The sequence below is a fragment of the Squalius cephalus genome, assembly GCF_949319135.1.
Source record: "Squalius cephalus genome assembly, chromosome: 20".
Taxonomy (NCBI): Eukaryota; Metazoa; Chordata; class Actinopteri; order Cypriniformes; family Leuciscidae; genus Squalius; species Squalius cephalus.
In genome coordinates, this window is record NC_137141.1 from 33,999,645 (window position 1) to 34,016,698 (window position 17,054).

At 35.1% G+C, this 17,054-nt stretch overlaps 1 protein-coding gene across 1 annotated transcript in view; it reads left to right on the plus strand.

Moving 5' to 3' along the window:
- The window catches only part of LOC307148544 (pleckstrin homology domain-containing family G member 3-like), a 62,784-nt gene that overhangs the window by 41,103 nt on the left and 4,627 nt on the right, over positions 1-17,054 (plus strand). The window contains exons 5-16 of the mRNA XM_079854152.1: positions 992-1,061; positions 1,138-1,184; positions 3,576-3,726; positions 6,823-6,954; positions 9,804-9,986; positions 10,860-10,952; positions 11,023-11,109; positions 12,364-12,397; positions 12,503-12,604; positions 13,024-13,056; positions 14,635-14,738; positions 16,097-16,456. Of these exons, the coding sequence (XP_079710278.1) occupies positions 992-1,061; positions 1,138-1,184; positions 3,576-3,726; positions 6,823-6,954; positions 9,804-9,986; positions 10,860-10,952; positions 11,023-11,109; positions 12,364-12,397; positions 12,503-12,604; positions 13,024-13,056; positions 14,635-14,738; positions 16,097-16,456 (1,396 nt within the window). The remainder of the gene's footprint in view (positions 1-991; positions 1,062-1,137; positions 1,185-3,575; positions 3,727-6,822; positions 6,955-9,803; positions 9,987-10,859; positions 10,953-11,022; positions 11,110-12,363; positions 12,398-12,502; positions 12,605-13,023; positions 13,057-14,634; positions 14,739-16,096; positions 16,457-17,054) is intronic.

The following is a 17,054-nucleotide window of genomic DNA, read 5'->3' on the forward strand; positions in this document are numbered from 1 at the left end:
ATGCAGCGCTGCCGATGATTTCCTGTTGAAGCGCGTTGATGTGCGCGGTCTCGCTCTCCTCTAGTCGACGTGCTCGCGGGCGAGCTTTTCCGAGAGAAATGCTCATATAAGGAGTTGCACTCTGATCTACGTCATTAGATCCACGATCTAAAAAAAACCAGCCGAAACTTGTACCAACCCGGAAGTAAGATTTTCAGCATAGAAATTCTCCGTTATTCGTCCAAAATATTTTTTTAAAACTTTGCCCATGTTTAGCATGAGAATCTATCTCTTTAACACTGTAAACAACTCTGAATACATGAAACACCATTGTACCCCCCCTTTAATTGTATTTAAATACAGCAAATACTTGTAATTTTAGAGTATTTGCTCACTTTTCGTCTACTCAGTTTAAATCGTTTTTATATTTAATAGTCTAAATCTGTAGTTTAAACCATCAGCCATCACATTTTTTGCTCACCTTTTTTAAAATTATTAATACAAATGAACTTTGATTTAAACAGCTTCTGTTCTGTAAATTACTTCATGCATCAAAGATGTACAATACACACTCATCCCAGCGTGAATCAGACGATCATGTCTTTAGTGCCTCACGACACCAGAAACTGAAGCGGACCGTTGATCTGAGCAAGTGTGTTACGTGTGTGACTCCACCGTGTGAGATTTGCATTTCCAGACGTCCTCTTCAGATGTGCTGGTTATCAGCACTCATAACCAAATGCATGATTCATTTACATCTTGCTTGATAATTTTAAAATGAGTTCATCACAAGTTAAGCCTCAACATTTATTGTTAACACTTTACAATAAGGTTGTTGCAAGTTCATGTAAATGAATGTTATTAAATGCAACTCTTATTGTAAAGTGTTACACATTTACAGTCAAACATTGTCATTTGTGAAACCTTAGAAACTCTTGTTTTCATGATTGTTAGGTTATTATGGTCAATAAGTCACCATGATAAAATGATAAAATTTTGTTTTCTTTTCTAGTGAGTTATTACAGTCGTTAGACATGTGTGCCAGCGATCCTGTGGCCATCGCCCGCTGCTTTGTGGACAAGGTACTAAACACAAAATATAACTAAATATTCAGATTCCTTTACAATACTGATTAAACTTCTCGCATTTGATTTGCAGAGCAACTATTTCGAGATCTACACGCAGTACTGTACAAACTACCCGAAGTAAGTGAAGCGCTGTGTTAAATCAGTGTGTTTCTGCCTCCGGTGTGTGTCGGCGCTGATGCATGTGACAGATTATTCCTCTGAGTCAATGACGTCCTTCATAAGCCACATCAGACGGACAGTTTGAGTGACACGAGCCTGCTGGGATGCAGAACGTGTCCCGTTTGGTTTGGGTTGTTTGTTTTAGGATGTTAACACATTCATTTCAGACTCCTATGACTGTTTAGATATAATATCTCATGCACTTGTTGTATTTAACCCTTGAATGCAATGCATGACATCCGGTGCATCTTTAAATGTTTTTTCCGTCAGAGTGTGATGTTGCATGCAAACCACCAGGGGTGATGACCTTTGACACATAACTATACTATCAAAACTGTAATAGTATCTCAATGACACTAAACTAACACTCCTGGTTGCATCATTAAAAATGAAAAAACTTAATTTATAACAGGGATTCTCCACCATTCTTTTGTCAGCTGGCCTATAATTTAACACATTTGCATATTCAAAGTTCTCTGATGTCACAGGTAAACACAATTAGGGAATGTTTAACTTTTATTGTTTATTTATTGTTATACATTTGATCATTTAATTTAGGGATGCACCGATATGAAAATTTTGGCCAATACTGATAACCGATAATTATTTATATTTGATTGCCGATAACCGATATATTGGCTGATTAATCGAAATCCAAATTTTTATATAATTTTTGAGAGCCTGATTACAAAAACAAAAGTCTCACCATTAAAATCCACATCCCAATCACACAATTATGATGTTCACTTCTCATTATAATTTTATGTAGCCGATATGACAGACTTGCGCTGCACATGTTGCAATGAACTGTATTTTCCTTTTTGAAGCAATTTCAATCATATTTCAAGCAATTATTTTTTTTTAAATAAAATAATCCATTATTTATTGGCTTTAATATATCGGCTGAATTTTCTTATAACGATAAAATGAAAAATATCAGCTGATACCGATATGGTGGCCGATATATCGTGCAACCCTAATTTAATTATTAGCTTTTTATCAACTCATGAACCCCAGTTTTTACAGATATTTTACTCTATTTTTACACTGATTATTAATTATGCAAAATAGCCATTTAATTAATGTTCTATTTAACCATTTAGTGCTTGACATCCACTGAAGCTTTAAAAGTCTTTTTTCGTCAGAGTGTGATGTTGCATGCAAACCACCAGGGGTGATGACTTTTGACACAAATATACAATCAAAACTGTAATAGTATCTCAATGACACTAAACTAACACTCCTGGTTGCATCATTAAAAAAACAACTTAATTTATAACAGGGATTCTCCACCATTCTTTTGTCAGCTGGCCTAAAATATTTTTTTTTAGTCACCCTGAAATTTTAAGTTAACATTTCAATAATTTAACACATTTGCATATTCAAAGTTCTCTGATGTCACAGGTAAACACAATTAGGGAGTGTTTAACTTTTATTGTTTATTTATTGTTATACATTTGATCATTTAATTTAGGGATGCACCGATATGAAAATTTTGGCCGATACCGATAACCGATAATTATTTATATTTGATTGCCGATAACCGATATATTGGCTGATTAATCGAAATCCAAGTTTTTGTATAATTTTTGAGAGCCTGATTACAAAAACAAAAGTCTCACCATTAAAATCCATGACCCAAACATAATTATGATGTTCTCATTATAATGCTATGTAGCCGATATGACCGACTTTCATGTTGCAATGAACTGTATTTTCCTTTTTTGAAGTGATTCAAATCATATTTCAAGCGATTTAAAACCATCATGTTGAACAGTGCGCATCTGAAGCGTCTCAGCTGAAGGAAGTAATACATAATTTATCAGCTGTAATGTTTTTTTTATATATAGGGCCGATAACGATAACATTAAAAATGAACATAGGCTATTGGCCGATACCGATATGGTGGCCGATATATCGTGCATCCCTAATTTAATTATTCGCTTTTTATCAACTCATGAACCCCTGTTTTTACAGAATTTTTACACTGATTATTAATTATGCAAAATAGTTTTGATTTGATGTATTTGATGATGTATTGTTGTATTTAACTCTTCAGTGCATGACATCCACTGCATCTTTAAAAGTCTTTTTTCATCAAAGTGTGATGTTGCATGCAAACCACCAGGGGTGATGACCTTTGACACATACCCACAATACATTTTTTATGTCATTGTATGTTTATGTATTAACATAGATTCAACATGACTGATAAAAAAAAATGGACCAAATGTGCCTCTAGCAAACAAGCAAAATAGTAATTCATGCATCAGAGGCTAATTTTCAACATGATTTTTGATGCATGAAGCAAGTAATGAGTCTCTAAACCGTCCGTGTGTCTGTCTGTAGTTCAGTGGCGGTGTTGACCGACTGTCTGAGGAATAAAACTCTGGCCAAGTTCTTCAGAGATCGACAGGCGTCGCTCAAGCGCTCTCTTCCGTTGGGTTCTTACCTGCTCAAACCGGTTCAGAGGATCCTGAAATATCACCTGCTGCTTCAGGTACTGCTAATATACACAGAGCATGTGAGCATGTGAGATATAATGCTGCTGCATACATAGACATGCATACATAGACATGCATACATAGACACACATAGATCCCGTAGCAGATCTAGGCAGGTGGAGCTTGGGAGGTGGAGGGGCTCAGAGGAACTCTTATAGCATTACAGCAAAACAATGAACCAGGGTGTTCTTCGGTCATTTTTGACCAAAACATTTTACGTTTCACTTTTTTTAGAATATTTTTAATTCATTTTATTTCATTGGAATGGTACGAAATTTGGTAAAGGTTTTGGCACTTGCTGTGTTGAACACACAAAAAAAAAATTATGGACATGATTCGAACAGGTTAAATGGACCTGTAAAGAATAGTCACACTCGTTCTCCTCGCGGTTAAAAATGAGCGCATTGGAAATTAATGGGAGACGAATTTTATCTAGTGGAAGCGTTTGGTACTGCAGCCGAACACAATCTCACTGAAAGCTCTTTTTTTTTGAGATATCAAGCTCAAATTTTGAACACAACTTGTTTAGATTTATGGCTTTGATTTTCTTGCCGTTTTTAGAGTAAAACGTGATTTTGAAAATATATATTTCATATAAAAATTTTTAATTAGTATTTTTGTGCATTTTTCATAACATTTCACTTCAGCAATAATCTGCCAAGTGTCTTTGAAAAGAGATTAAACTTAAGTTTGTTGCTCTAAGCATTCAAGATTTACGACAGTTTAAGTTGGAAATGAAATTTTCAGGGGCCTCATTTATAAAACTGTGCGTAGGAACCTTACTAAAAGTGTACGTGCGCCCGAAAGCCAAAAATGGCGTACGCAAAAAAATATTCAGATTTATAAAACCGTGCGTACGCCAGAACCTGCGCAGAATTCACTTTATAAATCCCAGTCAGCGGAAGATTGTGCGTACATGCGTCTCCACCCGAAATAACCATATATGGAGCTTACAACGCCTAGTTTTACTATGCAGATCCTCATCTACATATCATTTGCATATGATTATTCATCCACGTGATAACTTAAACGTTATCACGTGGATGAATAATCATATGCAAATGATATAAACGGTACAAGAAACATTACATTAATACAAATCAAGTAGTTGTCTATCCTTGCCTTGTTTTTGAATATCCTACATAAATCAAATAGTGTAAAATACATTTCAGAGAAAGTTTTTCTCAATCTTTTCCACTTGCCGAATTGTATTTTTAATTGATTTATATTTTTAATGGAAACAGATAAGCCTTGGGCATTATTTGCACGAAACTATTTTCTCAGACAATCTGGTATTATCATGATAAGCAATTCTCTCTGTGGTTAAAACATTAAAGCACGCCACAGGAAAAGTGTTCAAAAACAAGCGCATCCACAACAAATATTTCTAATGATTGAATTTAAAAAAATGTTGTAACTTCAGTAATGATTTCATGTTTAAGTGTTTAACTCCATTAATTTGAATGGCATATTTAATATAAATGTTTATATCAGAAGTTTTTTATTTATTTAAACTGTTATTTGCGTCAGTTTCACTAAACGGCTCAACACGCTCGCTGCCGCGGACATTTAAGAAGGAATGGATATTTGCTTCAAGTGACAGGCTTGGTGATTGAAATTTTATTTGTATCTTTCTGTATATGTTTAATTTTCTTTAGATTTTCTGTATAAAAGTGACCAAAAATACATTTAACTCCAGCTCACCATCGGTGTCGCCAAAGTGCTCCATCTCCAAAACGTTCGTACGCATGGGTCAGAGTTTGCGTGCAGGTGCGCAAATTTTCCCGTCAAGTTTTTCTTTATAAATCCCACCTTTTGCGCAGGAACTGGCGTACGCATGTTTTCAGCCCCGTATTGTGCGTACGCAAGCTTTATAAATGAGGCCCCAGGTCTATGAGCAAAAAGCGAATAAATGGATTAAAAATACAGCTTAAATATTATTTAGTATAAAAAAAAATCCCCTAAAAATACAAAATATTAAATAAAAAACATTATCAAACTAAAATATAGTACATTCATTTCATTGACAAAAATAAAATAAAAATTTGTCGTTTTTGATCGACACGCAAAAGCGCACCAGAGGGTTAAATGTTGAGCAAGCATTGGCCAATCAGCTTGTGCCATGCGGTAATGATGTGATTGCTTGCTAATTGGTAAAGGACCAATCAGCCTGTGCCATCTAGACTGTCATCACTGTCTTTCACTCTCCTCCCAGAACAGCATAAATTGGCATTTATAATGCATTATAATGTCATGGGAATATTCAGTAGGAAATGATGTTGGGCGAGGCTTTATTTTATACATCAAAATCTGATTAAACAATGAATTTCCGACTTTCTGTTTGTGATTATTAGTTAATATAATTTCCCTGCCTGCATGGTCCTATTTACCAGGGTTATTATAGTTCACTAAAACTAAAAACCAACTATGTTTGTTTCTTAAACTAAACATTAACAGATCAAAAAGTTTTAGTTATTTTATTTCAGCTAGTTTCCAAGGCAACTTAATTACAATACAGCTAAAGCTAAACTGAAATAAAACTGAACAAAAACAGACATGTTTAAACAAAATAGAAATGACAAAAACACACAGCAAGTTGACTAAAAATAAAATAAAATTTAAATGAAAACAGAAAATATTAAATATTAATTCAAAACATTGATGAGAAATAACACCATAAGAAAGCTTTGAGATTGTCATTAAAGATTTAAAGTTAATATTTCAATCATTTAAAAGCACATTTGCATGTTCACCGTTCTCTGATGTCGGTTAATGGTCATGTGACATGCAGATAAAGAAATTAAATATTTATTTTTATTGTTTTTATTTTAAAACTAGTTATGCATCTGAATTTTCCATTTTCATTATTTAATTAATTTCTAACTTTTCATCAACTCGCAAACCCAACTTTGGGAAACCCAGATTTACACTGATTAATTATGCAAATTAGCGAATTTGGTTGCATGTTCAATATCTTGGTTATTTGTCCTCTCATCTTCAGGGTTTACAGCAGTCGTCCTGTGATCTGTGTGATCACAGATGTTTCAGTGAGTATGTCTCTTCTTTCTGACTGTGTTTCTGCTCTTCTAAAGGAAATTGCCAAACACTTTGACCGTGAGGAGGAAGGGTATGATGTGGTGATCGAGGCCATAGACACCATGACGGGAGTCGCCTGGTACATCAACGACATGAAGAGGAAACACGAGCATGCAGTGAGACTTCAGGTCTGGACCTTTTCAACAACAAAAAATCCATTTACATTTACTGAAATAAAATAAAATGTAAAAATAATTATTTTATTTCAGCTAGTTGCCAATGCAAAATTTCTAAAATAACTAAAACTGAAATAAAAATGAATAAAAACTATTGTAGATTAATTGCAGGTAAACAAATAAAACATGTCATCTTTTTTTTTTTTTTAGTAAATGTTTTATTTTGATCATTTGAATTGGCAAAAATACAGCAACAAAATTACAAAAACTTTACCTAAAATTTAAAATGAAAACAGAAAGTATAAAAACTAATTAAAAATATTAATAACAACTATCGTAGCATCTCGGTGATACTAAAATACAGTGCTATGCATAAGTTTAGACACCCATGCTAAAGTTGAATAAAAAGAGGAATAAAAAATCATCTTTTGGAAATTGAACTTAATGCCTTAATTAAAAAAATGAGGAAAAATCCAACCTTTAAGGACACCAATTTCCTTTGTGAATGAATAATGTATGGCAAATAAATAAATATTCTTCCTTAAAATACAGGGTGCATAAGTGTGTACACCCCTATGTTAAATTCCCATAGAGGCAGGCAGATTTTTATTAATTTTTAGGATACTATGCATCCTGATAAAGTTCCCTTGGCCTCTGGAATTAAAATAGCCCCACATCATCACATAGCCTTCACCATACCTAGAGATCGGCATGGGGTACTTTCCATAAGATCATCTCTCAATGCAAATCAAACCAGCTATTAGGCTAACTGAAATAAAACCATGCCAATCTCTAGGTATGGTGAAGGCTATGTGATGATGTGGGGCTATTTTAATTCCAGAGGCCAAGGGAACTTTATCAGGATGCATATTATCCTGGATCCATGAAGTAACTGGCCTTTAAAAATAAAAATCTGCCTGCCTCTATGGGCATTTAACATAGGGGTGTCCAAACTTATGCACCCTGTATTTTAAGGAAGAATATTTATTTATTTACCATACATTATTCATTCACAAAGGAAATTGGTGTCCTTAAAGGTTGGATTTTTCCTCATTTTTTTAAATTAAGGCATTAAGATCAATTTCCAAAAGATGATTTTTTATTCATCTTTTTAGGCAACTTTAGCATGGGTGTCTAAACTTATGCATGCATAGCACTGTAACACGACCTGTCCAGTGTTGACAAAGGGTTTTTAATGCAGGACATGATTAGTATTAATTAGTCACAGTATTAATCCAGTATTAATGGAGTAAGAGAGTAATATTGTTGCTTGAATATAGATGATCTTGATTATTATATACCCTCATGTCGCATTAACGGGCGGAATATGACTATATTCAATTTACAATGTTAATGAGTGTCATGCGAACAGATTATCATACTCTTTGATTAATTCTAAAATGAAGTCATGACTCATGATCTGGAGGATGTGTTCATTAATGGATCTGGGTCAGCACACGTTGTTGTTGTCATGAACCCGTTCGGGTGGTTAAAGATCCCTGATTACTGCACAAACTGAGCCAAGAACTGACACTATTGAGCCTTTGATCAACGTGTGTGTAGAGCTTAAAATACTCAACCTCAGGTCACTCCACACACACTGATTCTGTTACGAGTTCATGGTGATGTTGCATGAAAGTCATGGAAAAATATTCTGCTGCACCCCATTGGGTAGCATTATTAGCATTAGAATTAGCGTAGCATAATTAGTAGAATTAGTAGAACTAATAGAATTAGTGTAGCATAATTAGCATTAGTAGCATTAGAAGAATTAAATTATTCTATTCTACTTAACTCTACTCTACTTTATTATATTATATTCTAATTCTATTCTATTCTTACTTTATTCTATTCTACTTTACTCTGTTATACTCTGCTCTATTTTTTCTATTCTGCTCTATTTTATTCTATTATACTCTATTCTATTCTAACTATACTCTACCCTACTTTATTTCTATTCTACTCTACCCTTCTTTATTCTATTCTACTCTGCTCTATTTTTATATTCTACTCTACTTTATTCTATTCTGTTCTGCTGTACTCTACTTTATACTATTCTACTCTAATCTACTTTATTCTATTCTACTCTACCCTACTTTATTTTATTATTCTCTACTCTACTCTATTATACTCTACTCTATTCTACTGTACTCTACTCTATTATTCTCTACTTTATTCTACTCTATTCTGTTCTACTTTATTCGTTTCTACTCTACTGTTCAACTCTACTCTATTATACTCTACTCTATTCTACTCTATTCTGTTCAATTTTATTCTAATCTATTCTACTGTTCTGTTCTACTCTTCTGTTCTGCTCTATTCTACTCTATTCTGTTATACTTTATTCTTCTCTATTATACTCTATTCTAATCTATTGTAATTCTGTTCAATTTTATTCTAATCTATTCTACTCTGTTCTGTTCTACTCTCTTCTGTTCTGTTCTGCTCTATTCTACTCTATTCTGTTCTACTTTATTCGTTTCTACTCCACTGTTCAACTCTACTCTATTATACTCTACTCTATTCTGTTCAATTTTATTCTAATCTATTCTACTCTGTTCTGTTGTACTCTCTTCTGTTCTGCTCTATTCTACTCTATTCTGTTCAACTTTATTCTTCTCTACTCTGTTCTACTCTATTCTGTTCTACTTTATTCATTTCTACTCTACTGTTCAAATCTACTCTATTATACTCTACTCTATTCTAATCTATTCTACTCTATTCTGTTCAATTTTATTCTAATCTATTCTACTCTGTTCTGTTCTACTCTCTTCTGTTCTACTCTATTCTACTCTATTCTGTTCAACTCTACTCTGTTCTACTCTACTCTGTTCAACTCTACTCTTCTGTTCTGCGTGCAGGAGGTCCAGTCTCTGCTCCTCAACTGGAAGGGTCCTGATCTGGCCACTTACGGAGAGCTGGTTCTGGAAGGAACGTTCCCCGTCCACCGGGCCAAGAACGAGAGAACCCTCTTCCTGTTTGATAAGATGCTGCTCATCACCAGGAAAAGAGGAGAACATTATGTCTTCAAGACTAATATCTCGGTATATCATATTATCCATGTTATTTAGACCAAGGATTATCAAACTTTTTTTTTTTGTCTGAAACTCCTTGACCTAAAATGTTTACTTAAAGATTTAATCTTTTTTAGCACTGTAAGTGTCTTGTTTTGATTTTTTTATTTAATTTTACATTTTTTATTTTATTAGTTTTTGGTGTTTTATTTTTATTTGTTTTGATTTTAAAATTATTTATTTTAATTTTTACATTTTCACTATTTTGTTCATTTTTAGTATTTTATTTTAAAATTATTTATTTATTTTCATTTGACATTTTTATTATTTTATTCATTTTTAGTAAGTTTTTTTATTATTATTGATTTCTTGTTTTTACATTTGAATTGTTTTATTCATATTTAGGAAGCATTTGTTTATTTACGTTTTTGTTGTTCTTTTCATTTATAATTTATAAATAATTTTATTTTTATTTTATTTACTTATTTTTTGTTTATTTTATGATTTAATTAATTATTAGCTTTTCAACAACTCGCAAACCCCCTGCATTCTGATTTACACCATCATCTCCTTTCATTCTCACATATTGTTTGCTCATCTGGACTATTATCGGTTCTATATTGGTTTTTATTAATCAAAAATAACATCAGATTGAGCTTTGAACTATTGGAAAATAGCAGATTGAATTCTGTATTAATGTACAACATTTGACCTATTTAATGAAATAATAAATTTTAGTAATTCTTCTTATTATGCAAATGCATCAGTATCTTTTATCATATTGCTGCTGCTGTTTTATGCATGACGTGTATCTGTCTAATTAATCACGCACCATCTCGTTAGCTGATCAACAGGTTATTGTAACTGGTAAGAAGCTGGTAACCTTGTTCTGCTTGTGTTCAGTGTTCCACACTAATGCTGACAGAAAGTGCCAAAGATTCGCTTCGGTTCAGCGTGATGCATTACAAGCACCCGAAGCAGCCGCACACAGTTCAGGTGTGTATGAGCTCACAAACTACGCAAGCGCTTTGTTGTGTTTGGTTTAATCATGTTGTCATTTTCACAGGCCAGAACCGTGGAAGAGAAGAAACTCTGGGCTCATCACGTAAAGAGACTCATTCTGGAGAACCATCACGCGGTTATCCCGCAAAAAGTACGTCACATGGAACAGATCCATGAATGTTGGTCCCATCAACATTTTTCCAACATTTGCAACATTTTCAACATCAGACCCTTTTCACAAGATGTAAATCTCAAGCATGTTAAAATTCTCACTTTTTGAGGGTGAGCAAAAACACGCTGTTTTTGTGTGTGTCCCTTTAAATGCAAATGAGCTGCTGCTCCCGGCACAGGGGGCGGAGCTTCAAGAGCTCGTGTGTTTCAGTTTAGAAATTTCAAAAACTTTAATGTTCAAACCGGAGTCGGACAAAGATGAATAAAACAGGATATTTCTGAATGGTTAGTTGGTGAATTTATGTCATAGACTGTAAAAAAATATGGACGACGCCCCTTCGCTCTCTTCCATTGGTGAGAACTGAAGCCGCCAGTGTCCCGAGATGGCGCTGACATCTTGGGTCTTGAGCCTGCGCAGTCGTGAGCAGGAAGTAAAGCCGTGAAATCAAGGCCCCGCCCTCACTCTCGGTGTGAAATAATTAATTATAGAAATTTAGATATTAAATTTAAAGCTCCAATCTCCTCAGTCCTCCGAAGATCCCGAAAAAAGTGCTTCAGTGACTACTTCACTCAGAGAACCTGTCAATCACAGCTGTCAATCATGACGTCACACCACCGTTTTTATAGCATCAAATAACTAACTAAAAACTTATTTTAAAAACAAATACTTGAATTTACATCAACGTGATAAAAACTACAATAAATGACAGAAACCACCTTCGGAAAAAAGATATTTGAAGTGTAATTAAATTGATTAGTTGGTCCCGTTGAATAACACGGGGAGGCGGGGCTAATGACCTATACTAGGACCAGTCACCGGGGGGGCGATCGAGACGTTTTGGCTTCACTTTTCAGGGCTTGTGTGGCACGCTTGATTTATGCAGCTTATGTGTAGTTATCTTCTAGTCATTGATTAGCATATTCTGTCATGATAATCTATAAATCGTGTTCCGGGGGCGGGGTTTATGTAAATTCTAGGGTTTGTGATGTCACTAACCCGGGAGGAATGTCGTGTAGTCCCGACCAGTCCTTAAAAAGCGATTTCTTTAAAAGCAAATATCTCCCTTTGCTTTGAACTTTGAGCGTTGTAACTTTGCAGATGTTGTTTATTAAGCTCAAACAGCAACATTACACACTAACTAAAGTTAGAAAAGTCAAATCATAATCAACCACTCCTTTAAATGAATCGGCTATATTGTATTAAACACTGGCTTTGCTTTGCAATTACTTTCAGGCCAAAGACGCCATCCTGGACATGGACTCAACATGTGAGCTGATTTTCAACATTTAATGCACAGAAACTCTTTCGGAACGACTAACGTTAGTATTGTTCTCGATCTGTTTTGTTTTTACCCGTTCTGTCTTCTTCTCAGGTCCGGTAAAGTACCGTTACAGCCCCGACAGGCTGAAGAAAGCGACGTCCTTTCAGGCTGACGATTTCTCTGGAGTTTCTCTGAAGGAACGGAGACGTTCTGGTGAGTGAAGCTGATTCTTCGCTCGTATAAGTGAAAGTTCAAATGCAGAACTAAATTTCCACTATATAATTGTTTAAAGTCGGCATAAAGGGGAAGTTGGCGATCATATTTCTTCATTATTGTTCCATATATCCGAGAGAAACGCTTCTGGAGCAAGAACAGATGTGGGCGGGGCTTAATTGTGTCTGTGGGGGAGGTGATTGGATGGTTGTGGTTTGCTATTGGCTGATCTCATGTGAGTGACAGGTTGCCCCGCCCACATCATCAGAGCTGCGAGAGGAAGTCATTCTGATTCAAGATTACAGCTAATTTAAAACCGATAAATCATTTATAATAAACTGCAATATTGCATTAAAAAATAATAATGGTCAGTGTTGATTTCATGGTGTCTTATTTTATCCTCTGTTTATCTTTGACAGAACCGGGAAAACGAAGTGTACGAAGCACTAAAGGTAACCGTTTTTGTTGTTTTTGTTGTTGTCATTCAGTGATGCACAAAAGTTTGAGACCACAAAACTGGGGCTTGTTTCGAATAAACAATGTGAATCGCAAAAAAACATGATTTTTAGAGAAAAGTAAGCATGAAATTCCACTCTTAAACAACTTACAGCAGATTGTCCGTGAATTAGATTGATTAAGATTTCGTGAATTCATTACCAGTTTGCCAAAATGTGAAATAGTGATCAACTGCCATGAGATTATGTCCGTTCATTGCAATTTAACTTTGAATATGGCATTTGCGAATAAAGCAGTGTTTCCTTCCCATGTTTCAAGAGAACAACATCGTCGCTTCCTGGGAAACTTTCGCAAAATATCAGTGTTTCTGCAATCGAGCTGTTTTTCCCTCCATCATAAATGAGTTTGTTAAACTTTAAAGTCCCCCTGTGGTGAAAATCACACTTTTAAAGTTGTTTATATGTCTATATGGTGTTTTTAATATGCTTTAATAAGCTAAGTCGACACCATTTCTGAGTATTTCCTCCTTAAAACTGCAGTGAACCAAAGACAGTCTCAAAAACACGCTTTGAAATCGCTGGTGTTTCTGACGTCACAAACTACCTTGCAACCAATCAGATCAACGTGTGATCGTCAACCAGTGGATCTCTGAGCTGAGTGAGTGAGTGGAGGCGGGGCTCATTTGCATATTCATAGAACCACGCATACTAAATGAGGCACGAGTTACATTCAAGCTGTTTTAAGGCATGAAGACATTTTTTTTCAAGGGAAAAATAAAAAAATGTGTCATTTTGGTGACCAAAGATGAGTTTTGAGGGATAAAATTGACTACAGGGGGACTTTAACAAAATGTTTTCATCATCTTGCTGTATTAGCAAATATATGCACTTTGATGAAAACTAAATATATGCAAATAAAATAAGATTTTTTCTTTCTTCTCCCACTATGCATGCCGTTTTTTTTAAATGACTGACTGATTAAAAAAGCGCGGCTATACAAAAGATCAGAGATCCGGTTGGTAAACAAAGAAAGTTTCTAATCATATCCCTGTCATCTGGGACTCAGGCAGGTGCGTCGTGTTTGTTTCCGCTCATGTGGGAGACACGTGTCCCGTATGCGCTGAGGTCCCTCTGCCCGCTTTAGCATCAAAGACACACAAGACTCGAGTCGTCCTCCTGCGTCGGATCAAAGGCCACATCCCCGGTCCTCCACCCGCACACATAATGATGTTAATTATGAAGCCCATCAGCCCGAGGCTTTGTCATGCGCCAGTTCCTTTCAGTCCACAAACCTGTTCCTGGCTCGCCAGCACAAGTCCATTATGCATTATAATTAGCAGAAAAGCCAAGCAGTTCTTACTCATCACACACACTCTTTCACACCTTCCAGATTAAGTTGTCATTTCCAACTTCGGCTTTTCCCGTTTCCTGTCTTGGAAATCTAGTGTCTAAGTTTGCAGTTGATTTAATTATCTTTGCATAGACTTGGCAAAACACACATTTTTAATGCCGTGCTATGTGCAACCAGAATATAAAAATCACTTCATATCAGGACGCTTTGCAAACAATAAATAGATAATCTGTTGCTTAATTGCTATTTTAATAACATTTTATTTATCTTTGTCTTTCATCTTTGCATCATCTTAATTAATCATGGACGTCGCTCAGGCACGCTGAAGGTAAGATTTGCACGTTTACTCTCCAATGCAAGCTTTTCACATGTTTAGTGTACATATAAGCCTAATTCACTGGTGTATGGGATATTATGATGGCACTAAACCGGTCAAAAAGTTTTTAATAATTCAGGTATTTTAATGTCTCAAGTCTCTTCTGCTCACCAAGGCTGCATTTATTTGATCAAAAATACAGTAAAAACCTTTATTAATATTATTAATCATACGATCCTTTAGAAATTATTCTGATATTCTAAACATTTCTGATTATCAATGTTGAAAACATTAGATTTTGCAGCTTTTTTTTTTTTTTTTTAAAGTGTAATGCATTTTTTTTTTTTCAGGATTGTTTGATATTTCATTTATTTGAAATATAATATTTTCTTTAGTAACATTCTAAATAGGGGATGCACAGAAATGAACATTTTGGCCGATACCTTTATATTTGAAAGCCGATAACCGATATATTGGCCGATAAATTTTTATATAATTTTTGAGATCCTGATTACAAAAACAAAAGTCTCATCATTTAAAATCCATGTCCCAAGCACACAATTATGATGTTCTCATTATAATTTTATGTAGCCGATATGGCAGACTAACTCACACTTTACTGTATTTTCCTTTTTTGAAGTGATTCCAATCATATTTCAAGCAATTCAAACCCATCATGGTGAACAGTGCACATCTGAAGTGTCTCAGCTGAAGGAAATAATACATTATTTATCGGCTTTAATATATCGAGCAAATTTTCCTATCAGCCTGATAACGATAACATTGAAAATGAACATATATCGGCCAAGACCGATATAGTGGCCGATGTATCGTGCATCCCTAATTTTAAATGTCTTTACTGTCACTTTTGATAAATTTAATGCATACATAATTAGTGAAATATTTATTATCTTAATTGCATATCACAGAGATATCCACAAAAATATGAAGCAGCACTACTGTTTTCAGCATTGATAATAATTAGAAATGTTTCTTGAGCATCAAATCATCACATTAGAGTGATTTCTGAAGGATCATGTGAGTAATGATGCTGAAAATTCAGCTTTGATCACAGGTATAAATTACATTTTACTATACATTCACATGAAAAACTGCTATTTTAAATTGTAATAATATTTCACAATTTTTACTGCATTTTTGAATGCAGCCTTCTTTTAAAACACGAATATATCTTAATTATTTAGTACTTTAGACCAGTAGTGTATTTACGCTAAATCACATTAATGGGAAACAATACGTCGTGCATTTATTTCATAAATGCAATTCATACTTAATTGCAGTAGTAAAGAAGTAAATTCACTTTTTAATGAGTGCCCATTGACATCACATGACTTTTCTGTGACGCCCAGCATGCAGAAAGCGAAGGTACTCTATTAGTGGATAAAGACCGTCTTTCCATACTGCCCACTACCAACGTCACGGCACGTTCAAATCCAGAACTGAAGACTGCAGTACCTGGGATAGTTCAGAACGGACAAGATCTCGAATCGAGCACAAGCTCGCTGTATGACGTCGAGGAGAGGAGACTTCGTCTAGAGGAGGAAGAGAAAGCAAAGACAACATCAGAGGACCGGATAGGAGGAGATAACGGAGAAGAGGAGGATCTGATGGGGGTTGAGCAGGTAGCCGACTTTGCCAGTTCAGTGCTGGCCGCCATCTCCTGCTGGCGGTATAGGGCCAAGGCTTTGCTTTTTGATCAGATCACGACGGTGAGGCTCTCTGTCACCTATTGCTTTCTATTCTCTGTGCATAACCTGGCAGCCACAACCATGCCTATCAATCACATTCCCGTCTGCTGCACGCTGATCTCTGCTTAATGCTTGAATGCTCTTGAATGTGCAGTTGCATGAATCATTGCATGGATATAACAGCACGCATGGCCACTAATCATCCATAAGCATGTGTGTCTTGTTTAAGAGTCTTGGCCTGCAAATTGAATGCCATCTTAAAAATGTGATTTTCTAAACATTTATCATTGACGTTATGAGGCTTCGGAAAAGAATGGGCTGTATGACTGAAGAAAAATTGTTCTACCATAATGCATTATTTGTAAAACTAATGGCAGGTAATATTGTTTTGTCCCATGTCTCAAGAATCAATGTTTTATTTCATGGTAGATGAAATGTCAATGTGAAAAATGTTGATGTAGAATGGATTGTTTACATATGATGGGGAAGTTACAGTGTGTTATGGTTATTAAGATCCAATGCATAATAATACGGGACGTCGGGTGTCTCAAAGTGTTTTTGCACTTGGAGCCACAATGAGATTTTTTTTTGATTGAAGTTCGACTTCAAAGGGAAATTT